At 52.1% G+C, this 23,128-nt stretch overlaps 1 protein-coding gene across 2 annotated transcripts in view; it reads right to left on the reverse strand.

The window, feature by feature from the left end:
• GTF3C1 (general transcription factor IIIC subunit 1) overlaps positions 1 to 23,128 on the reverse strand; it is a 73,125-nt gene that overhangs the window by 12,290 nt on the left and 37,707 nt on the right. For both annotated transcript variants that reach the window (XM_068565264.1, XM_068565265.1), the window contains 17 exons: positions 22,284 to 22,387; positions 20,662 to 20,846; positions 18,916 to 19,170; positions 18,503 to 18,648; positions 17,279 to 17,376; positions 16,687 to 16,783; positions 16,392 to 16,569; positions 13,544 to 13,685; positions 13,011 to 13,146; positions 12,493 to 12,574; positions 12,171 to 12,359; positions 10,258 to 10,415; positions 8,257 to 8,399; positions 6,048 to 6,129; positions 3,829 to 3,941; positions 2,084 to 2,146; positions 1,098 to 1,191 (listed from right to left, as the gene is read on the reverse strand). In XM_068565264.1, coding sequence (XP_068421365.1) covers positions 1,098 to 1,191; positions 2,084 to 2,146; positions 3,829 to 3,941; positions 6,048 to 6,129; positions 8,257 to 8,399; positions 10,258 to 10,415; positions 12,171 to 12,359; positions 12,493 to 12,574; positions 13,011 to 13,146; positions 13,544 to 13,685; positions 16,392 to 16,569; positions 16,687 to 16,783; positions 17,279 to 17,376; positions 18,503 to 18,648; positions 18,916 to 19,170; positions 20,662 to 20,846; positions 22,284 to 22,387 — 2,265 coding nt within the window. The remainder of the gene's footprint in view (positions 1 to 1,097; positions 1,192 to 2,083; positions 2,147 to 3,828; positions 3,942 to 6,047; positions 6,130 to 8,256; positions 8,400 to 10,257; positions 10,416 to 12,170; positions 12,360 to 12,492; positions 12,575 to 13,010; positions 13,147 to 13,543; positions 13,686 to 16,391; positions 16,570 to 16,686; positions 16,784 to 17,278; positions 17,377 to 18,502; positions 18,649 to 18,915; positions 19,171 to 20,661; positions 20,847 to 22,283; positions 22,388 to 23,128) is intronic.

Raw genomic sequence — 23,128 nt, forward strand, 5'->3', positions numbered from 1 at the left:
TAGCTCTAACCCCGGCTGGGCAGGAGAGCTCGTCAGGGCCCTGCCCCCTCCACTCCTGACTGCACACTGTGGGGTGGGGCTTGGGGCCCACGTGCCACAAGAGCTCTCCAGTTGACTCTGAGGCATCCCCACAACGTGTGGGACAGCACCCGTCTGAATAGATCAGTGGGATGAGAAATAACACCAGCCTTTTGTTTTCTGACTTTTTTCCCCCGCATGTCCCAAACTGGCTTGAAGAGCTGAGTTTAGGGTTTAGAGACTAAATACAAAAGTAGACAGGCTCTGCTTGGAACACACTTTTGCAATCCTTAGAAACAAGGGAAGCATGGGCTTGGGGAGAGGGCCCCTCTGCTGGGGGCTTGGAGCCACACAGACTCAGGTTAGATGGATGAGCTCTGGAATCTTGGGCATGGGCTTTTTAACTTCTCTGAACCTCAAGTTTTCACACTTGTAAAAGAGCACTTCCCAGGCTCAGCGCGGGGCTGAAGGAGATCCGCCTTTCTCGTTCATCCTCATTCGGCCACGATAAAGCAGCATTACAGTTCTAGTAAGTTCTCAGGAGATATATGACTCAACGCCTGCAGAAAGGCAGCTTTCCCACTGGGCGATATCTAGCAATCAAAATATGTTGACATCTGTCCGTTATAATTGGAAAAGATATGCTATGTAGTCCAATTACTTTCTCAGCTCTTTCGAAAGGCTCATTTCCTCTTCTGCCTAATTTTCTGCCTTCAACATTAGACTCAAAACCTCAGCGCTGGGAGGGATTTTGGAGGTCACCAGATCCTGTGCCCATACTTCAAAGATGAACGGGGGAGTTCCCTGGCAGTCCAGGGGTTAGGACTCGGTACTCTCACTGCTGTGGCCTGGGTTCAATCCCTGGTTGGGGAACTAAGATCCCAAAAGCAGTGCGGTGCGGCCAAAAAAAAAAAAGAAAAGATGAACAGAGTCGGAGCTAGAGTCTCAGGGGCAATCAGGCCCTCTGAGGCCCTGCAGTGAAGAAGTGAAGGGGTGGAAACCTCACAGGGCCCGGCCTGGGAAAGGCCCCGAGTTCCAGAGCACTGCTGTGAAGCTGACTTTGCGTCCCTGACACCCACCTGAAATGACTGGTAGATCTCCATCTGGCTGTCCGAGAGGGCCAGTGTGCTCTGGATCAGGTTCTGGAGCACCAGGAAGTGGATGTCATCCACGCTGAAAGAGACGGGGCAACAGGGCCACGTGAGCCCACAGGCCGCAGGGCACCGCGCATCTTGGGTAGATTCAGTCTCAAAAAAGTTTTCAATCTCACAAAAGTGATACGAATGTCCAAACTAGTCATAAACCAAAACAAAAGAAATGATGGTTTTTATGCCTTACTGATTGGTCCATTTTCACAGGGAAAAAGTTTCAGTCTGGTGGGTAAGGGGTGACATAACCTGGAAACGGGTTTTCATGACAACTAACTCATGTGGTTAGTGCTTAGATTTTCTTTTTGTCTAATTTTAAACAACTGTTTCTCCAACGAGAATAGGCTTTTCATTGAATACAGAGCTAAAAATCAAACTGAATATTGATTATCCAAGATGGAAAGAAAAGGCTGAGGCTTCTTTCTTTCTTTTTTTTTTAACTTTTCGCTGCGCTGCGTAGCATGTGAGATCTTAGTTTCCCGACCAGGGATCAAACCGGTGCCCCCTGAAGTGGAAGTGTGAAGTCTTAACCTCTGGACCACCAGGGAAGTCCCAAGGGAGTTTTTGCTTAGGAAGTTCATGGGCTAGGAGTTCAAACCCCTTCCCCAACCCGTCCTCAGGCTGGGCCACGGACAGGCGGGGTGAGGGGTCGGCACACTCTCCCCGCACAGGGCCTAATAATAAATAATTTAGTCTCTTTGGGCCCAATGGTCTCTGTTGCAGCCACCCAACCCTGCCGTCAGAGCGTCAAAGCAGTGCAGGCTACACATGCAATGGGTGTGGCTGTGTTCCAATAACACTTTCTTTCCAGAAATCGGCGCCAGGCTAGATTCAGCCCTAGATGACCCTGTGCTAGGAGGTTGCAGACAACCCAATCAAGCAGCCGAGGAAAAGGCACTGGGTCTGTCAGTACTTGCCTATTAAGTTCATCCTCTTTCCTGACTTGATCTTTTTCATCTCCAATCATCAAAACTCGGTATCTGCATAGGAAACAGAAGAACTTGTGAACGGAGCCCAGCTGACCTCCCATAGCCAAGGTGATGTTCGTGGGAGGTGGTTACTGATTGGCTAACATGGTGGAAAAAATAGTAAAGTCCCTAAAATTGAAACACGTACATGTGAATTAAAATGAGAAAACACCACGTTCTGCCCATCGAATTGAGTGTGTTGCAAGAATGAGGGTTGAGGAAATGAGGAATGTTCGTTCACTGACCATTTTGAGGCAACAAGGAGATGTTAACTCACAGGGAGCGACTGTTAAGTGTTACTGGAGGAGGACAGACAGCCGTGGGCTCACCATGATGAAAAACAAGCATAAGGAAGAAGGTGGGGAGAAAACACCCCACAGGGCATAGCTGTATTAGGTGATGGCATTACAGGTTAACCCCTGATCTACTTTTCTGAGCTCCAAGTAATATTGTTTTATTGTGTTCATACCAAGCAAATAAATATAGAAGTAAATCGTAGAACTCTACAAAAAAACACGGCCATCTATTTGAGACATTTCTTTGGTTTCTACAAAACTAAAGTCAAAACTCATCTTTGCAATCGTCAATTCTTCCTAAAATTTAGGAACAAGACAAAGCACCTTTTCAGAAAAACGTGACCTGATTTTGGTCAAGCAAGAAAATATTTGGAACTGTCTTCTTTTTTGCTTTGCCTGCCAGAATGCTCAAGATCAAATTCAGTGGTAAACTGTTACAGCTGGAACTTTTTTCTCTCCTCTAGATGGGTCATGAACTCTTATTTAAAACTCTTAAACTTCTTCTTTTATAACTAAAAGTTGCCCCACACATTTATTGAAAATATGTGGGGACAGAAATTATATATAGGTAAACAGGCCACTTGAAACATCTTCAAGACTGAAGAGAAACCATGCCACTTGTGGGTTCTGGGGAGGAGTTTGTGGCGAAGGCAAAATCTGTAAACGGCTACAAATCGCTCCTTGGCCCTGGCACACAGTGGGCACGACATAAACTATTTGTTGGGTGAATGAAAGGACGAGATCCCCAACGGAAATGCAGACGGCTCACTGAAAAGGTACCACACAGTTCACAGTGGGACCTGATGGATGGAAGAAATGTGGAAATACAGTGGCGAGAGGGACTACCCTGATGAGGACGGTGAAGAGAAGGGATTCACATTTGGATCAAGCAGCGGAAATAGGTCTGGTTCACAGCACTCAAGATTTTCAAGTTTCACAGGTTTGGGCTCAAACCCAAGTATGTTCTTTTCCAGATGCCCAGTGGTTGAGCTGGAAAGAGCAGGGGCTCTGGGGTCAGACCTACCTAAGTTCAAATCCCGGCCTGGGGCTCACTAGCACTGTGACCTTGGGAAGTTAAGTACATCTCAGAGTTTCCTCGTGCTTAAAATGAGCCATCACAGCAAAAGGACTCAAATACCTGAGTAGGCCAGAATTAAGTCAGAGCAGGGCCTCCATGGAATGGAAGGGAGTGCTTGGTGGGGCGCGAGGGATGGCAGTGCCTCCCCATTTTCAAGTCACCCATGAGAGGAGACGAGGGCGTCCAGAGTCAAGGGTAGTGCAGGGTTCGCTGCAAGGTCAAGTGGAACTGCTGGTGGGGGACACACCCGTGGCGGTCCTGGCCGGTGACTTTTCCTCTTGCCCCAAGGTTCACACAGAACCTTCCCAAGGGAACCTTACCTGGCAAACAGCTCCTTGAGTGTGTCTGGGATTTCAAGGTTAGGATTCTTTAGGGCTGAACTGAACTTCTCTTTAAGCTTCTCCACAAATTCTTTAAACTCGCTGGCACAAACCTTTCAACGTGAGAGAATGAGATGTTAAACCCTTTTTCTCCCTGAATGGAGGTTTCACTAAGACACATTGAGGGAAAATCTTGTAGCAAACTCCCTCGGCAGCGACCTCCCAGAGACAATGACAGAAACACTGTCTCCTGTGTCCTCCTGCCTCCCCAGCCCCCCTGGGAAGGTGACAGATGCTCGCCACTTCACTCGGAGATGGAGAGAGCCTTACACCTGCGCCGCCAGCACTCTCCCCCGAGCCCCAGATGGGAGCCCCGAACGTGTCCTGTGCAGTCTCCTCCAATCAGCAGGCCTGTGTCCCCTCATCGCCTCCCTCCCCCCAGGTCTGTTCCTCTGTGACTCACCTGTGCAAGTCGGCCTCCACCGCCACGCTCAACCGTGAACCCCAAACCAGACCCCTCCTCCTCTGTACCCAACCTGCGACCATCCCAGTGCAGACCTGGATCACAGCGTGGTCCCTCACTGCCTCGCCACCCCCAGGCTCACACCTCCAACTCATCCTCCATGGTATGGCCAGCAAACCGACCTCGTCACCCTGTCACCCGGTGTCCAGCGCTACAGGACAAGTTCACACTCCTCCCTGACGCCTCTCGCTGCCGTCCTCCCATGGGGCACCTTGCCTTCCTTCCTTCTCTGCCTTTCCTCGGCTGGTTCCTCATCTCTGCAGTCTGGGCTCAGTGCTGACACATTTGAAAAGCCCTCTGTAGTAGATGCCGTTGGTCGCCTACTTCCTTCATCCCGTTCTTTCTTAGCAGTGGAGCCAGCCCCAATTTGGTGTGGGGAGACAGACTGCCCAGCTTCCCAAGGTGAGTCAGGATGGATCTCCTGGGAAAGGCTGTCCCCTCCCTGATACAAGGGCCCTCTCCCCACTTCTTCTTGCCCTGGGATTCTGTTGTGAGGACTGAGCTCCAGCAGTTACCTGGCAGCCATGAGGTGACCAGCGTGAGGATGGAAAGCTGACCACCAGGAATGGAGACAGAGTGACAGGATAAACCTGGGACCCTGAGGACATCTCTGCTTTGCTGCACCTGCATAGGACGGCCTACTTCCGGGCTGCTTGGCACATGGGGAAAAAAAAGCCTTAAGCCCCTGTTATGTTTTTTTTTCCGTCACCTGCATCAAAAGCACTCCTAATTCTCCCTCTGAGACCTCAGTGGCCTGTGCTTTCCTCTCTCAGGGTGGCTGCACTGTTCTGCGGTGCGCATTTACTTCTCTGCCCGTCCCACTGCCCTGTGGCTCCATTTCAACTGGCCTCGCCTGGCACAAGGCCGGACATACACGCAGCGGAGTCCGGTGTGAGCTCAATGAGTGAGGGGTGAGCAGACTCTGAGCCACAGAACAGAGAAGCCTGGGTCTGGAAAGACAGCTTCCTTCCTTGTCAATCACCGTCCCGGCCCCGCCCACAGAAAACTCATGGCTGGGCTTCCCTGGTGGCACAGTGGTTAAGAGTCTGCCTGCCAATGCAGGGGACAAGGGTTCGAGCCCTGGTCCGGGAAGATCCCACATGCCGAGGAGCAACTAAGCCCGTGAGCCACAACTACTGAGCCTGCGCTCTAGAGCCCGCGAGCCACAACTACTGAAGCCCGCGCACCTAGAGCCCGTGCTCCGCAACAAGAGAAGCCACCACAATGAGAAGAAGCCCGCGCACCACAACGAAGAGTAGCCCCCACTCGCCGCAACTAGAGAAAGCCTGCGCACAGCAACGAAGACCCAACGCAGTCAAAAATAAAAATAAAATTTTAAATAAAATTTAAAAAAAAACCAAAAACCAAAAAACTCATGGCCTATCCACGAGCTTTCCAGAAGTCTAGCTGTTTGTAATTTCTGAAGAGCAACCCTATTTTCTTAATAAAATAGACCCAAGACACAGCAGCGTTGCAAAGAGACATGGCAAATTCTAATCATCTTTAAAACTGATGCTGGACCCAGATCAAGTGAGGGCCACAGCCAAAGAACTGACAAGTCAATTTCCCAAATGAGCAGGGGAAAAGCCCATGTTTGCAAGGCTGGCAGAGGCACCGTGGGACCCAGAGGACCAGACTAGAACCTAGAGATCCCTGCCTCAGGGCTGGCTGAGCCTGACCACCACGCGGGGCCCACCTTTGGGTCTCCGTAGTCGCATTTTCGATTCATGAAATCTCCAACAAGCGCCTTATCCTGGTACACCTCGGCGAGGCAAACCCTGTGGGGAGAGCAGGCCACAGTGAAGTCTGGGCAATGTAACAATGCCCACGTTCAGAACCACCGGAAGATTTCTGTCCTAACAGTTCTGGCCTTGGGTAAACATGAAGTATGATCTGCTTATGTGCCTGCTGGGTGATTATAGCTTTTGAAAATGAAGGATTTGGGGTCGGCCTGTTAGTGCTCACGCTTCACATCTCGACTTCTCTGAGCTTCTGTCCTCCACGTGCAAACTGAGAACAGTAGCCTCCACCCGCCTGCCCTCACGGGGATTTGGCCAGGACCACAGGAGAGACCTATGTCAAAGAGGATCATAAGTTTAAAAACAGGCCCTGGTGTTTGGTATTAAGAGCTCCGGCCTCCTCCAGCACTCTGTCCACTGCACACATCTTCACACCTCCAGGCATCAAAAGAGCCTGACCTGCCCAAAGGGAAATGGAGGGAAAGACAACCAGCGTTTGCTGGGTTCCTAGGAGCTGCACACTTTGAAAGCTGGAGCTGCTCCTTCATAAAGAGCTTGCAAGGTAGAGACTGTCATTCCACTTCACAGCTCAGTGAGGTGTAGGGTCCGCCCCTGCCCCCGAGGTCACACAGAAGCCAAGGGCCAGGGCAGGTGGGACAGGTGTGGTTACTATTGGTATCGTCCTGCTCACAGGTGGGGAAACAGCCTCTAAGGGGATAAATGCCCCGTCCCAGGTCCCACAGCTCTGAGCTGCAGTGGACGGAGACCTGGTCCTGCGCACCCTGCAGCCCCCTCACGTCCCCCTTCCCCGGCTGCTGCGGGACAAGAGGAAGAGCGTCAGGCAGGGGCCAGGAAACCCGACTTCCAGACCTCACTTCACTGCCAGCTCACTGTCACCCCAGCCAACTTGCACGCTCTCTCTGGGCCTGTTTCCACTCTGCAAAAAGGAGGACTTTGGACCAGGTGATCAGAGCCCTTTCAGACAGAACATTCTAAGAGTCTTCCACGCACTGGGGAAGTGGCTTCACACAGGAAGGCCCCTTGGTGTGTCTAACCCAGTGGTTCTCGTTGGGGCGATCTGCCCCCCCACCGGGGGGCGTGTGAAGACATTTTTGATTGTCACAGTTGGTGGGGCAGTGGGGGGGCGGAGGCAGGGAGGCTGCTAAACACCCCACAGTGCCCAGGACGCCCCACAACAGAGAACGAGCCGCCCCACATGTCAGCAGCGCCGAGACTGAGAAGCCTGGGCAGAGGGCTGAGTCTCCTCCGCAGTCCAGGGCTGGGCTGCTTCCCTGGCAACCTGGCTGACTGCAGGCAGCCCAGGGCTCGGAATCAACCCGGAGCCACGCTCTCCCACTGACCCGTGGCCTGAACATCAGCTGGTGGAAGCAGCTCCGCTTTCCGGCCCCACCCTCGTGCCGGCTGCAACACTCGGGTACCTTCCCACACCACCCGCCGGGCTTCCCCACTCGAGCCCACGCCGCTGGAAGGAGGGAGCTGCAGGAGTCTGACGGGGCTGGCGACGGCTTTACACCCTGGCCCCGACAGACACGGACGGCGGGGCAGCCTCCCCGGCAACTGATGATGGGGGAGGCTTTGCAGCTCCTGGCCAGCTGCCGTGCCCTCACGTCTTAAGGGAACGCCCGGCTCTGCTGAGGAAATGGCTGAGTGCTTTTGGTCCAGTGATCCCGTTCCTGTCTAGCTTCTTTCTGGAGTGAGCTATGTGATGGGCCACTAACACGGAGACATCAAAAGCTGCTCTGGAGTGCTGAAACCCTAGTGGAAATGGGCGGAGGCCTCTGCTTTCACCACATGCTACTCAGGTGAGGTGAAGAGGTAACACTCAGCGCTGTCACCTAGCCTGTTTAGCCTGTTTCTTCACCTGTAACAAAGGAGAGCAGCACCTGCCTCACAAGGCTGTTCTAAAGTGTAAATAACACCTTGAATGTGAAAGTGCCCAGAATCACACCCAGCCCCCCAAAATCAAGGACAATTTCACCAACAGTCTCCAACAGACTACTGATGTGCTACTGGACGACTCAGATTTTATCTATCTGGATTTTACAGCCGACTCTTAAGCAAATGGGATGAAAGAAGAGTAAAGAATGAACTAGAAGCATTGGGATACCCTCGTCTTGGAGTCACGGAAGTTCAAAGGAGGCTTACTTATAGTTCAGGTAGGCTTGTGGGTTTTTGACTATGTAGCGAGCTCTTCGTCCGACCGAATGGGATGTTTTATCCAAAGACTCTTCCAAGGTTGAGTGCAAAATGTCCCGCACGACCTGCCAGGGGACAAACGGGCCCTTCACCTGGATCAAACACAAGCCAAGACACAAAATCAGTACCCTCGGAGCCCACGTTATGGGTCACTAACGTAAAGGAGGGGGGAATACGCTCTGCGGAGCCTCTTTCCTCAGCGGACACGCAAAACTGTCACCTCACGCATTTACTCAGTCACATTTACTGGGCACTGACCATGTACGTGCCTGGCCCTGAGTGGGTGCTGGGCAGAGAGGAATAAGACAAATCCTCCAGGTCCAGTGGGAAAAGTATCTTTTGGTGACTAGCAGAGGTGCTCGGAGGGTGCTTGGGTAATACTGACTGGACGGCAATGCGTCACAGGAGGTCAGGAGTATAGAAGATGCATTTCATTAGACGGTTTTAGAGGTTTAAGTACCCATCATGTACGCTCAAAAACGCTCTTGCGTACGGCGCCTGTGGTTACACTAGTGGAAACAGAACGTGCTGAGTCACAGACTCAGGAGACCCTCTCAGTGAACACATGCAGGAAGGCACAGCCCAGGTAAGGAAGGGGCTTGATGACAGGGTAATTTTCTTAGCGCCCCAGCAGGAGTGGGCCCAGGAATCTGGTGTAAGTTGAAGCGAGTGAGTGGAGGGTCCGTGCAAGGCTCTCCTGGCTCCTCTGGCTGCGTGGAGGGCGGGGGGGAGGAGAGAGGCCTCTCCCATCAGTGCTGTGATGAGACAAGGCCAGGTACTAGGGACAGCAACACGTCTTCGGGTTCCTCCTGGCAGAAGGGATTGGGTGGGAATTGAGGAAGGGGTGGAGGGATAAGGAAATCTGGGGCAATGATCAAGAAAAGGGATTTAATGAGCTTGCAGGCAGCGAGCATCAGACCTGTCAGGGGGTTTCTCTTGGCTGGTATGGCTGAGAACAGGAAACACAAACGGGGCTCCTATGAAGCCGCCTCACCTACTCTGCCTGGCGGTATTACTGCCTGGAAGGGGCCCTGGACGGGACACTGGCAGAGCCCACGCCCCGGGTGGCTTCTGTGAACCAGCTTGATGGGACATTCGCCTCGGCATGGCATGGGAGGCGGGGAGTGAACCCGGGGACATCCACCATCCCACGCTGACTTGGTCCGCACGGACAGAGTGATTACTGTGCGGGAGGCACCACGCGAGGGGCTGCAGCTACAAAAACAAGTAAGAAGTCCCTCTGCCTCTAGAAGCAGCCACTCCAGTGGGCCAAGAGGTGCCAGAAGCCAAAGGAGCAGCGTGAAATGTACGCGTCCAAGGGGCAGAGCGAGAGCGCAGTAACTGCTTCCCTTTGGCAGGATCAGTGAAGCCTTTCCAGAGATGATAAGCAGTTACTGAAAGATAAATAGGAGTCTTCCAGGCAGATGAGGGTGGGAGGTGGGGAGCAGGGAAGGGTCAGATTCCTGGTGAAGAGAGAGGGAGATCACAGCTCTCAGCCCTGTGGCCTGCAGCCAGGCAAAGACATAGACACGCGAGCCGAAGCCAGGAAACAGATGTGCAAAAATAAGCATGGCGGGCGCGCGGGTAACTCAGAAGAACCTGCTGTCTAGCACAGGCAACTCTGTCAGTGCTCTGTAATGACCTACGTGGGAAAAGAACCTAAAAAAGAGTGGATATGTGTATATGTGTAACAGATTAATTCTGCTGTACACCTGACACTAACACAACATTGTAAATCAACTATATCCCAATAAAATTTAAAAAAAAGAAAACGAGCGTGGTATCCATTGCTAGGATTCTGGGAAATGCTTCTCCCAGTGGCCAAGTGGAGTAGATGGGATGGATGAGAGGTCCCAGGCACGAGCCTCCCTACGTGGGTCCCACGATGAGAGGGACTCGCGAATCAGCGGGCCCGAGGCTGGGAGGGGGCGGGGGCGCCGGGCCGCGAACCTTGGTGTTGAGGACGTTGCTGGCAATCCGGCAGAGCGCAAGCAGCCCGTCCTCCTGCATGGACCAGGTGACACGCAGCCGGGTCATCCTCTGCAGGGCGCTCTGGTCGGCCTCATCGTGGTAACGCAGCCTTTTGCTTTTTTCTTCCGGGAGCTCTTCTAAGAGGGGAAGAGGAGAGGGGGCCTCTAATAACCAGTCTGGAGCTGTCACTGTGGAGAGGGGAAGGGTCCCTACCCAGCAGGTCAGACTGCACCAAGGTACTGGTTATCAGAATCTCATCGTGCGGGGAGTCACGTAAACGAATCACAAAAGACTCAGCCCATCCTGACGGACTTTCTTTACCCCTTTCATCATTTCTCTTTGGTCACACTTCATGGCAACGGGCTGGGCAGCCTGATGCAGCCTCTTGTTAGTTATCTGCCCATCTCTGATCCTTCCCTTGGAGGCACCGAGCCCTTTGAAAGCACCTGGCACAGAAGCCGAGGGAGCCTGCTTGGGGTGCGCTCTCTGGGTAAGTGGGTCCCCACCATCCCCTGCTCTGCGACCTCAGAGATGCTGTGCAAACTCTGGCGCAGCGTGGGGACAAGGCCCACCCTACGGGGCTGCCTTGAGGAGTGAACGAGACTGGGTATAAAACACCTCTCGCGCAGCACCTGGCACAAAGTAGCTACTACCTAAACAATAACAATCACTAACATTATGGAATGTTTACTAGGTGCCAAACACTGGCTTAAGCTTTTTACATATATTCACTTATAATTAAAAATAATACTTGGCAACAACCCTATGAGAAGGATACAATTATTATCCCCATTTGGCAGCTGAGGAACCTGAAACACAGAGAGATACAGCACCTTGCCCAAAGTCAGAGCCTAGTAAGCAGCAGACAGGAGTGGAACCCTGAGCTCTCAACCACTGGGTTTCCCAAAGTTTCTTCCCCTCGGGGAGACGCTGGTGGCAGTTTCACAGGCAGACACCATATGCTACCGCCAATTCCGAAAGACTGTTTAGTGAGTGTCTTCCAAATGAGGGCAGGAGAAAAGTGGGCAAAAGCATTTAGATTCAAATCGACACCACCACCGAATTTTGCCTTGTAATGCATTCAGGTCTTTGCGAGCCAATTGATCTTACGCGTATCTGGACAGGCTAAACAGAGGAGGCTGTTTCAGCTGACGCGAGGTTATTTGTTGTGAGCACCAGCCGAATGAACCACTACAAACAGGTTCCTGTTCAAATATTCTGTTCTCAGCTGGAATAGCTATAGCCATCAGATCACTGTGAAAACACACACACCACCGAGGTGATATGAAAGTGGCCTAAAACCTGGACACTGGTCTTCTCGCTGCCCTCCTTCACTGTAAATACCGCCCAAATGAAGACTCCGAAAGGGCAATCTACAAGGCACCGCACACGAGGGGTTCACGAGACCTGGAGAGATCCTGCGGGCTTAAGTGACGCCCATGTTGCCTCTGATTTAAAAACACAACGTAACTTTAAACTTTGCCCTGATTAGCACAGATGCAGATATTAAAAAGCAAACCAAAAGAATAATAGGATTTGGGCTGGTTGTGATGAGGACTTTGCTATGGATTTTTTGCCGAGGTTTTTTTTTTCCCAGTTGAGAAGAAATTAGAAATTTGAACTGAGGGAGTTACTAAGTGAAAAGGCTCTACACAATGCAGAGACAGAGAAAGCAGGGGGAAGCGCAGAGTCAGTTCGAGGCCCTCTTGGCCAGCAGGCTGCATGTGGAAAATAAAACATTATCACGCAGAGTTAGTGCCGCAAATGGAAGGAGGCGGAACCCGAGTCTGAAGGCAGAGCTCAGGCTGGGCTGCGGGGAGGCTGCTGTCCATCCCCAGCCAGACCGTGCATGCAAAGGCAAGCCTGGCACACACGAACGAGCACCACGAAACCTTTTTTCTTTCTCTTGATCTTCTTCCCAGGGTCCTTCTTCAGCCGCTTGCGCTTCTGGCTTTTCCCACCCCTCACTTTCTGGTTCCTGTCAAGCGTGGGCTCTCGGTCAACCTCAAAGTGCTCTTCCCTGTCGGCACAGAGCCCCGATCCAGCTCGTGCTTCTCCCCAGACAGTCAACCTGCCGCTGCCTGGAAATAAGCACAGGACACCGGCGCTGCACAATGACCTCTGCAAAGGCCAGAAGCCAAAGCCAATGCGCAGCGATCGTGTCGGCCCGAGACGGTCCCACGTCTATTTCTGCTGAACTCCTGGCCCACGTACCTCCAGCGCCAAGAGGCAACGGGCGCTTGGACAGGAACGTCTGCAGCCTCACCGTGAGCCCGTTCTCCGACGCGGTGGTCTCCTAAAAGACGAGGATGGCACCGGATAAAGCGTGAGCTTTCATGGACCCCGGGGAGCCCAGGGCAGCCACAGCACTCAGGTGTACGAGTCTCTGACAAAGAGACTGTGGGGGACCGCCACCCTCCTATCACACAGGTACCCCCTCCCCGTGTGACCTCTGTCTTACAGACTTTCTGTTCTTCCTTTTAAAAAGGAATACTTGTCCACGTCGCGGAATAAATTAGAATCCATTGGGGAAAAAAAAAAAAAGGCCAGGCAGATATTTAAGGGGCCTGACATACCTTTAGTATATATGGAAGTAATTATTTGTGTCTCTGGTCAATTTTCGTTTGGCCAGTTCAAAAACTGTGAGCCAGGAAACGGAGAGGCAGGTGAGTAGCAACGGCAGCCCCCCGGGTGGGGGCCCGGGGATGGCTGCCCACGTCCTGAAAGCCCACCTTTTTGGCCTTGTCGATGATGTAGCTGGTCCAGATCCAGTTTCGCTTTAGGTGTCCGTAGAAACTGGAATCGAGCCCAGCGGCTCCCAGCCCATCTCCGGGGATAAAGCCTTCATCCACGACCTCACGGCTGCCCCTGGGAGATGGAAATAAACAGAAAACACGCCCTCCTTGGGAACTGAAAAGAGAGCTCATGGAGTGGGTAGGGGGCATTTATTATAACTGTTACCTTCCCAGAAAAACACCTGATAGGTGGAAATAAAGGGCTTGTCAAAAACCCGGACTGTTAGGTAAAATTCCCAATTTCTGCACTCTGGTTACTGGTTCTTTTTATTTCTTGACCATAGGTGAGCTAACTACAGCATGGCTGGGGCCAGATGTGAGCCACGGCCACCAACTTGCAGCCTCGGCACCAGAGGCTCAGGCTTCCGGGCCTGACGGGGAAGCCCGGTGGGGGGCGGGCCCGAGTCTGCAGGAGGAGGACGCCCGCGGCTCCGCATGCGGGGGCAGCGCGGGGCGGGGCGGGGACGCACGCGGTGTACTCCATCATGGCACACTTGCGCTCCAGGGTGTGCTTGTCCATGGCGCTCTCCTGCTCCTTCTGCAGACTGCCCTCCTCATCGCTGCCCTGATCCGGGCCGCTGTTCTTCCGGATGCGCGGGCAGCGCACCACGCCTAGGAAACCAGACACAAGCCCCGCTGAGGACACCTTCCTGCCACGGTCTGCCGGCCACGGCCTGCCGAGGGGTGGCGAGAGAAGGCTGGATTCCCTTTCTGTGACCAGGCTCCCCACCAGGGGAGAGGGTCTGAAACTGGGGGACCTCTTTGCACAAAATGCACAAAATGCAGAAGGCAGCGAGTTAAAGCTGGTCGTGACCCTGAGAAAAGGGCCTGCATGCAGCCTGTACTCTATTACGGAGGCGAGGCGAGCAGGCAACCAGAGAAACCCCACGCCTTCTTCCTTCCAGGGGAATGCCCCGGGGAGCTGTGCGCCGCACAGAGGAAGCGACGAGTGAAAACGGCTGCACACGGTGGTGGCTGCCAGGGTCGGGCTGGTGGGGGTCTAGACAGATAGTGCGAGGCAGCGTCACGGTCTCCCTGGGCCCACTGGGCTCCAGGAGCAGCCAGACGTTTCCTGAGTGCCCCAGAGGTGCATTAATTTAGTTGGGAAATTACATTCAGTGATTCCACCGTAAGGCATCTCTTGCAAGGAAATATAAAATACAACTAAAACCGTTGCTTGCGTCAGGCCAGGGAAGGCTATGATAATTTGCAGACTACCGAAGAGCCTCTCATAACATGGTCAGCGGGAGACTTTGGCCTGGGTGGTGGTAAGGGGCGGCGGGGAGAGCCCATGCCCTGCACCTCCCAGCTGGAGCTTTACGTGAGAAGTCTGGTTCAAGCTTCACCTCAGCCCCACAAGGCGGTGGTGGTGTTCCCAGATTAGAAATGAAGAAACTGAGGCTCAGGAGGTTACAAAGAGCTTACCCAGGTCATGCATTTGAATGGACCTTGAACCTAAGAAGACTTCAGGCGATGCTTCGCCTTGCACCACCAAGCTGCCTGTGGGAGACGCAGATTCAGGCCCTCCCCAGGGCTACTGAATCCAAATCCCTGGACCGTGCCCAGTAATCTGCATTTCAACGGGTTCCCCAGGTACTGCCTGTGTGCACTCAAGCTCTGGGAGCCCCAGTTTAAAGGATGCTCACGTCTTATTGATGGGGCAGAACCCCCTCAAATGTTTGTTGAATGAAGGGACAATCAATGCCTGATTAACGGACTCAATAAGCCTCCCACATTTCGGCTCACGAACGTGGGAAGGGATGGAAATTCACCAGTTGTCAAGCCTGAAAAACTCTGGTGCAAATAACATACTGGTTCGCAAATTTTTATCTAGGTATAAAATGCGGGGGAATTAGGGCACTTTAAAATCTGCCCTGGTAAAAGCCTAGCTCACTGTTGATGCCAAAGGATTCTACAAAACACTGTTTCTAAAATTTGTCTGGACCCATTAAAGGATCTATACAAGTGCTCATTAGCCTATTGGCATTAAACAGTTCTACCCAATAAACATGTGGCCCCTGCTTTGCAAAAATCAAAGTGTAACCTTGATCTTCCAGCTCTGTGACAGAAGGAAGAGAGGGAGTCCTCTCCCAGGTGCAAATGGAATGTGGCATCCTTTTCCTCCTGGGACAGGTGGCAAGAAAGGAACTGATGAAAACTGGCTTAGAGGAAAGAGCACAAGACTGGAGGTTCTAACGCCTTCTACAAACCCTCCATTCATTCCATAAACATTTACGGGATGTCACCTATGTACCAGGCACTTTGAGACATGCTGGGGATACAAGCCAAATTTCCTGTGCTCAAGGAATTCCCAGAATGACAGCAGATGACAGTAAAGATGCTGGAAAGGCTTTCTCGGAGAGAGAATGCTTGAAGTAGGAGTGGCCATCTGCAAGGTGAACATAGGTCGGGATGTTCCAGAGAGAGAAGAAAACACAAGCCAAGGCTTAACTCAAAGCCCAAGTCATCCAACCCACTGGACAGTCTGGTCAGTTCCTCCTCCTAAAGACCTCCCAACCTGTCCTCTGTCCTTCACTATCACTATCAGCGGACCTCTCCTGGACCCGAATCACAGCCCCTAGCTGGTCTCCCTGCTTCTACTCTGGTGCTTCTCAGTCTGTTCTCCACCCAGCAGCCAGGGCAACTTTGAAAGACCTGAGATCTTGGCTTACAACCTCCAATGGCTTCTCGCTGCTCTTAGAACAAATCTAAACTCTTCCTGTGTCCTGCAAGGCCCCAGAGTCTGCTTCCTGCCTGCTTCTCCATCTCATCAGCTGCCACTCCCCTCCCACGCACACCGGCCTCTTCTGTTTCTCCAGCAACACTCGGGGCCGTTGCACCTGCCTGGGATGGCTCGGCCTCATCCTTTAGAACTCAGCTCAAAGTCTCCTCCTCAGAAAGGCTGCTCCTGACCAGCCCAGTAAAACACCCTCGATTCGTCACCCGGTGTGTTTCCTCCCCAGCTCTTATCACACTCTGGATCTCTGTGTGCTGTGTCTTCGCCAAGACAGCCTAAGTCCTGTTGCTGTGTTATTGGGCATAGGAAAAGACACACACAAGGTGTTCAATAAATACCTACAGAAGGAGCAAATGAATAAAGACAAAAGCGAAGCTGCGTGGGCTCAATGGGGTGGAGGGCTAGTGGCCCTCCCAGGTGAGGCCCACCACTGTCCTTTCTAAGGGAGCTTCCAGGACACTCCAGGCCTCCGGGGGACAGTCGGAAAACCAGCAGACGGCTTCTAGTCTCTTCTAGCTCTAACTCCCGGCTATCCCACAGAAAGGAGGGAAAACGGCGAGTCCAGTAAAGACGGATGGTACCTAGTGGGGTGTTGAGGCAGACGCACTGCAGATCGAACCAATAGTTCTCCACGTCCTGCATTGAGTTCAGGACGTAGAGACGCCTCTCGAAGGGCCGGCTGCTGTGGGCCAGGTTGTAATGGGGGTCACAGGTGGTGGTGTCCACGATGACCACGTTCTTCTTCAAGAAGATAAAGACCTACGAGGGAGACACTGGATGGGGTGAGGGGAGAGCCTCAGCCTCAGCATCGGTGAGGTGTCTGGAAACTGCGCTTAGCAGTCAGGACAACCTTCATCTGGGCCTGGAGGCCGTTACCTGATCTTTATCCTGAAACTTCTCTGTGGGCCCGAACTGGAGCAGCCCCATGTAGCACAGCTTCTGAAGGTTCTCCACCACCGAGAAAATGTAACGTCTGGAAAACAGAGGAGGGTGGCGGGTTCTCAGCTGCCGTCAGGGGGTCTGCATGGGGGTGAGGGATGTGACTTGCTTCTTCTCCGCTCTTCGACCTGTGGGACCTCGAGGACGGGCCTCAGGCCTGAACTGTGCTGAGACCCAGAACCCCCATCCCAACACCAAGCAGGGCAACGGGGCATTGATCCTACTTGGGGGGCTTGAGTTCGAAAGTAAAAGTAACAAAAGGAAAGACCCACCTCATTACCTGCAGTCTTTATCAGCAGATTTTACTTTAAAAGAACCTTGAAAGCAAGTACTAAAATGTCCCAGCCCACACTGCATTTGCCTCTGTGCTTTATGTAGAAGGCACAGGTGGCTGAATTAATGACCTTGGGTCGCTACAACCTGGCAGGCAGAAACCTTTCCTCTTCCTGATCAACGATTACTCAGAAGCCCAACTCCAAGGGGCCTACCAGGACCCTCGGCCGCCCTGAGTCGGCTGCAGGGACCTCACCTCTTGTACAGAAGCTGTTGCCGGATGGGCCTGGGGAGAAAGCGGATCAGCGTGTGCTTCTTCAGAGGGTCGTTCAGAAACTCCTCGAGGTTGTCCACCTGAGAGGTGATTTTCAGGTTCAGCTCACCCTCAAGGGCAGGGTGAATTGCAAGAATTGTTAAAAAAAACACCACTACTTTCCAGGCTGTGGTCTCGCTGAATCTGGCCATCCGTCCCATGGGGACAGCGCCCCCTCTTGCCTGTCCCTCCAAACCTCCCACATCTCTCAGTCCTGACGCCCCTCCCCTCCAACCCATCTGCCACACTGCTGGGTACAGTAAACAGGTGGCTTCACTCACTGCTGGTGGGCATGCAAAGTGCTAAAACATTTCTGGGGGACAATAGGGGAATATATTTATTCATATTAAAAAAGTTTTAAGAAGATGAAGGATGCTTATTGCCTTTAAAGCCAGTGATTCTACTTCTATCCTTAACCTAAGATGAAAAATTTTGGAGCTGCCCACAAATACGTCTACCAAAAGGTATTCATCAACATGTCACTTACACCACCAAGAAACTGGAGCTTAAATGTCCAAAAATAGAGTATTGGTTAAATAAATTAGGGTACGTGCATAAGAAGGAATACTACGGATTTACTTAATATCAAGTTAAGGCAATGAAGTGGAAAATACAATACATTGTTCAGTGGAAAGAACAGATAATAAAAGAGTAAATACAGTATGGTCTCAAATTTTTTTTTAAAAAGGAAGACCTCATATATATATATACATGCATTACATACAAACATGGCATAGGAAGAAAAAGACTAGAAGAAAATGCACCAAAAACACTAGCAGTGATACCTCTGAGTGATGAAGTTACAGCATTTCTATGGTAATTTCTATTTTTTCCTTTTTCTGTATTTACCAAATTTGTAAAAATATATTTTATTGCTATACCATAATTGTCTGTCTTTTGACTGATCTAGAAGAACAAGTCTTTGAAATATTTCCCTTGACCCACCATCTATCCATCCATCCACCCACCCAATCTATTCTGTCTGCCTTTCTTTCTATCTATGTATCTATCTAGCGAGCCACTCTATCTATCTATCTATCTGGCGAGCCACCCACCCAGCCAGCCAGCCAGGCAACTGCAAGTATTTTCCCTTGACCAGGTGAGTGTAGGCCCTCTGGTATGGAGCTGAGGGACCAGCCCCTGAGAAAGCCTGGGAGTCATCAGTACCTTGTAGCTGACTTGCACAATCTGGGTGAAGATGGAGAGGGGCAGGCAGAGAAGAATGTCGCTGACCAGAGCCCAGCCGAAGCCAAAGTCCTTGTGGATTGGGACGGGAGGGATGTAGCGCGTCCACGAGGCTTCATCCACATACACTAGGGGAAAACAGGGGTCAGTCCCGAGACAGGGTCCTGGTCATGATGCTGGTATTGCCTCCCAGTAGGTCTTGGTTCCCTCTCACCACAAACTAGGGCAACACCCTCCTTGTCAGGCAGGAAGCCCAGAGGCTCAGGAAGTTTGGATTATGTCTTTGTTTTGATCAGGGCAATATGGGGACTCAACCAGTTCAGATCATAAGGACAAGGAACCACCGTGACTCCCCTCTGGACCCCACTGTGGCCTGCCTGCCCAGGGCATCTCACCGGTCTCTGTGGAGAGCTCCACTTCACCCTCCCGGGTGGCTCCATCTTGGGTGTCCTTGGGTGGCGCATCGAAGGAGGCCTCCAGGTTGCTCCCGGAGGAGGATGGGGCCCCCGTCCTCCTTTCGCTGCTGAAGCCCGGCTTCTCCACCGTGTCGCTGGCAGGGTGCCCATAGATCAGGTACCACAGAAACATGTGGATCACCCGCAGGCGAGGCATTTTGGGCAGAAACCCTAGAGAACGCCCAAGTCCAGGAACTGGGGCAAGAAAGGAGGGCGATGCTTGAAAATCCCAGATTTAAGTGAGTTCAATTCATTCAAAAACTATTGAGTGCCACTGTATCCCAGGGGCCAGGGAGACGGCAAATGTTTTCACCCTCACGGGACTTACTTTCTAGCGGGAAAGGGCAGACAGCAACAAACTACCTAAGATAGTACATCGGATGGAAAGAGCTGATGCAGAAAATAAAGCAAGGAAGGCAGAGGAGGGCTATAATTCTACAGAGGCCTGGAAGGTCTCACTGGGGAGAGGCCTTAAGGGACGTCCTCGAGTTGGTGAGGGAGCGGGCCATGCAGACACCTGGGCGACATGCCCCCCCCAGGGCGAATGCAAGAAGCCTGAGACGGGGGTGTGCCTGGCACATTCGAGGAAGGGCCAGGAGGCCCGAGTGACGGGGTGGAGCAAGGAAGGAGGAGCGCGCAGGAGGTGAGCCAGAGTGTAACAGGGCAGGGGGCCACCACGACAGACCCCAGCAAGAGGACCTGAGGCTGATGGGGACTGTGCAGAATATCCCAGAATCTAGGTTTTTCGAAATGGCTTATTTCTTTGACACAAAGTGCTCCTTGACTTTCCGCAGCGAGAGGAGACAAGTGAGAGCCAAGGGAGGCACGGAACAGGGTGGCGAGGACAAGGGACCGGGGGGCCCCTCCTCTGCCGTCAGGCCTTGACCGTGCGAGGAGCTCTCGGCCGCCTCCTGTCCACTCAGGCGCACGTGCTGCTCCGCTGCGCCGCCTCGTGCGCAAGCTTCTCCCTCCATCTGTACTTTCTAACTGTGACCCCTTAAGAGTCTGGGCCAAGTCCGTGTGCCTGGAGCCCTCAGCAAGGGAAGTCACACAAATGACCTCTCCTGCTCAGAACCCCCAGGTTGCTGGGTCCCCCACCAGGACATTTCTGCCTGACAGAAGTCTGTGAGCTGTCACCATTGCCCTCCTCCTCCAGCTGCACGCTGTGACCAGCAACTACAACTACACCCCAATTATGAAGGCCCGGCCGTGGGCACCGGCCCAGCACAAGCTGACGTCAGAGCAGCTTGGTGTGGGGTGAGGGGAGACAGCCCTGTTCGAGATCTGCATCCCAGAAAATTAGATGAATGCTCAAAGCCATCAGTGGCTGTAACTACCAGAGGCTTGTGGGCTCAGGAAAGGCAGAGATTTTCTGTGGTTTACAGAATGTTCCAGCCCAAGGGTATTCAGCAGAAAGAGTTAATCTTTGTGAACAATTCCTCAGGTTGGGACCTGGCATAATTTCACCTGGGCCTCACAATAGCCTTGTGAGGTACTCCGGGCAAGAATCACCCCCATTTTACAGACAGGAAAACTGATGCCGGCACGTGACCAGCCCCCCACGACCCCAGCTGTTGATTCAGACCTGACTTTCTGCCTGCAGCCCAGGGCTCGGATGTGCAACACCAAGTGACTCAGAAGACCAAATGAAACACAATCAGACACTGACAAGAAGCTGCTTTTTACCTACAACAGGGTGATAGTTTTTCAGCTGGGTTATGCCCATCTTCTCATCAGTCTTTTTCACCCGTCCACTTTCTAGTTTAGAGGAAGCATTCAGCTGAGAGTCTCCTGATCCTCTTGGGCCTCCTTTTCCTTGACTTTCTTCTTCAGCTTCCCCTTGAGGCACTGAAGGCTGGGGCGCTTTAACCCTGAAGTTCAAATATAAGATGTTAGAAAAGCAAGGGCTGAGAAAGGACAGGGTCTGTCCTCAAGAATTTGGCCCTGGGGTTTCAAATCAACTGCCTGTAGGGGCCAAACAGGTGATGCAAACGGATAAAACATGTCAGGGCACTGGACATTTGGGGGTGACCTGGACAGTGGACCCCCACCTACGGGGCAGCTGCTACCTCGTGAGAAGGGCAGCCCAATGTGCTGGGTCCTCTGACACTTTCATCAATGCCAGAAATCAGGAATTTGACATGAAATTAATTGGTAACTGATTCAAAGCACCTGTGGCCAAGGCATGGCAGGCCACAAAAACCAACATCTGCGAACCCAGGCGCCACCTCTAATTTAAACCCAACTGAGAACGTTCTCCCACCGAGCTTTCTGCCGGTCCATTAGGTTGCTTATGAACAAAATGAAAGAAGACCTCAGAAAGGCAACCAGAATCATTCTGAGCTATATTATAAACTAGGCAAGTCTCACATGTCATAGGGCCTGTGACTTGGACCACTCTGTCCACACTCCATTAGAGAGTATGGAATTAAGAATGTTAGCAGAGGGCTTCCCTGGTGGCGCAGCGGTTGAGAATCTGCCTGCCAATGCAGGGGACACGGGTTCGAGCCCCGGTCTGGGAAGATCCCACATGCCACGGAGCAACTAGGCCCGTGAGCCACAACTACTGAGCCTGCGCGTCTGGAGCCTGTGCTCCGCAACAAGAGAGGCCGTGGCAATAGTGAGAGGCCCGCGCACCGCGATGAAGAGTGGCCCCCGCTTGCCACAACTGGAGAAAGCCCTCGCACAGAAACGAAGACCCAGCACAGCCATAAATAAATAAATAAATAAATAAATTTATTAAAAAAAAAAAAAAAAAAAAAAGAATGTTAGCAGAGGGGGGAGGAGGGGGCAAGATGGGGGAGAAGGGGGCAAGATGGCGGAAGAGTAAGACGTGGAGATCACCTTCCTTCCCACAGATACAGTAGAAATACATCTACACGTGGAACTGCTCCTAAAGAATGTTAGCAGAGGGAAACTCTGCTCATTATTCTGTAACAACCCAAATGGGAAAAGAATTTGAAAAAGAATAGATACGTGTATAACTTAATATATATATATATATATACACATATATATGTATAACTGAATCACTTTACTGTACACCTGAAACTAACAATATTGTTAATCAACTATGCCCCAATATAAAATAAAAATTAAAAAAAGAAGAATGTTAGGATTTTTTTCCTCTTAAAGAATCCAGAAATTGATCCTTTTTGAGACTAGGGGATCATGAACCATAAACCCCAAACCAGTGACTTCACTGATATCACAAAAGTATGAATAAAGGGCTTTTGTGGAAACTGCTTCAGGTTGGAACACAAACCCAGGGAGCGTCACTGTGAATTCCCATGGGAGCTGCCACTTGCCTGTTGGCTGTGCTTGAATTGGACATCCGGAAACGAACCTGCTCGATAGCACTTCTCACGAGAGGGTCGTTCTGGTCCATGGACGGGTGCACCACCAGATCCACCTGCGGAGAGAGATCGGGGGGTCCCAAAGGGCAGGGGAGGTGCCAGGGGAGACTTAGTTCCACAGCTCGGTTCCCTGGTGGAACCCTGGTTATACCTGCTGTCATTGACATTTCCAAAAGGCAGTTATGAAACGGGACGTAAAATGCTAAACAGTTTGCCCTTACAGTTTCTGGCATCAAAATCCCTCAAGTGCCCAAGCCAGAAAGCTCCGCCATCCGTAATGTGCTGCTCTGACTGGTTAGGAATTCTGCCCTGGAAATCAAGCGGTCTGCCCTGCAGCCCCCCAGCTGGGCTGTCATGGCCCACTGGTCCTGGCTGCTATCTGGGGGGCTGCTCCCGACACCCCATCCTGCTAGCTGAGCATTTCCCACAGTTGCTCGGGAATCCTGAGGGCTTCCATCTGGAAGAGGTAAGCGGCTTTCATTAATCTCCCCTTGCTGAGAGTGCCATCGGGGGACTCCTGCCAGCTGTGCCTCTAAACAAAGTGACAGAGGATTTAGGGCTGCCTTTGTTGTTTTAGCTTTTCCAAGGTACTGAGGCTTAACAGTAAGGTGGTTATCATTTCTCGAGTGATAACTAGACTCACAAATGGCCATAACTCGGTGGGGCTGAGCAGCAGATGGGAGTGTGAGGCCTGGGCCCCAGGAGACAGCAAGGTAAGGTTTTCTAAACAAGTAACTCTGGCCAGCAGGCTTCGTGCCCAAAGTGGCCTGAAGAGGGTGGGTCACAGGGGACAGGTG

This window comes from Eschrichtius robustus, chromosome 16 (genome assembly GCF_028021215.1).
Source record: "Eschrichtius robustus isolate mEscRob2 chromosome 16, mEscRob2.pri, whole genome shotgun sequence".
Lineage (NCBI taxonomy): Eukaryota > Metazoa > Chordata > Mammalia > Artiodactyla > Eschrichtiidae > Eschrichtius > Eschrichtius robustus.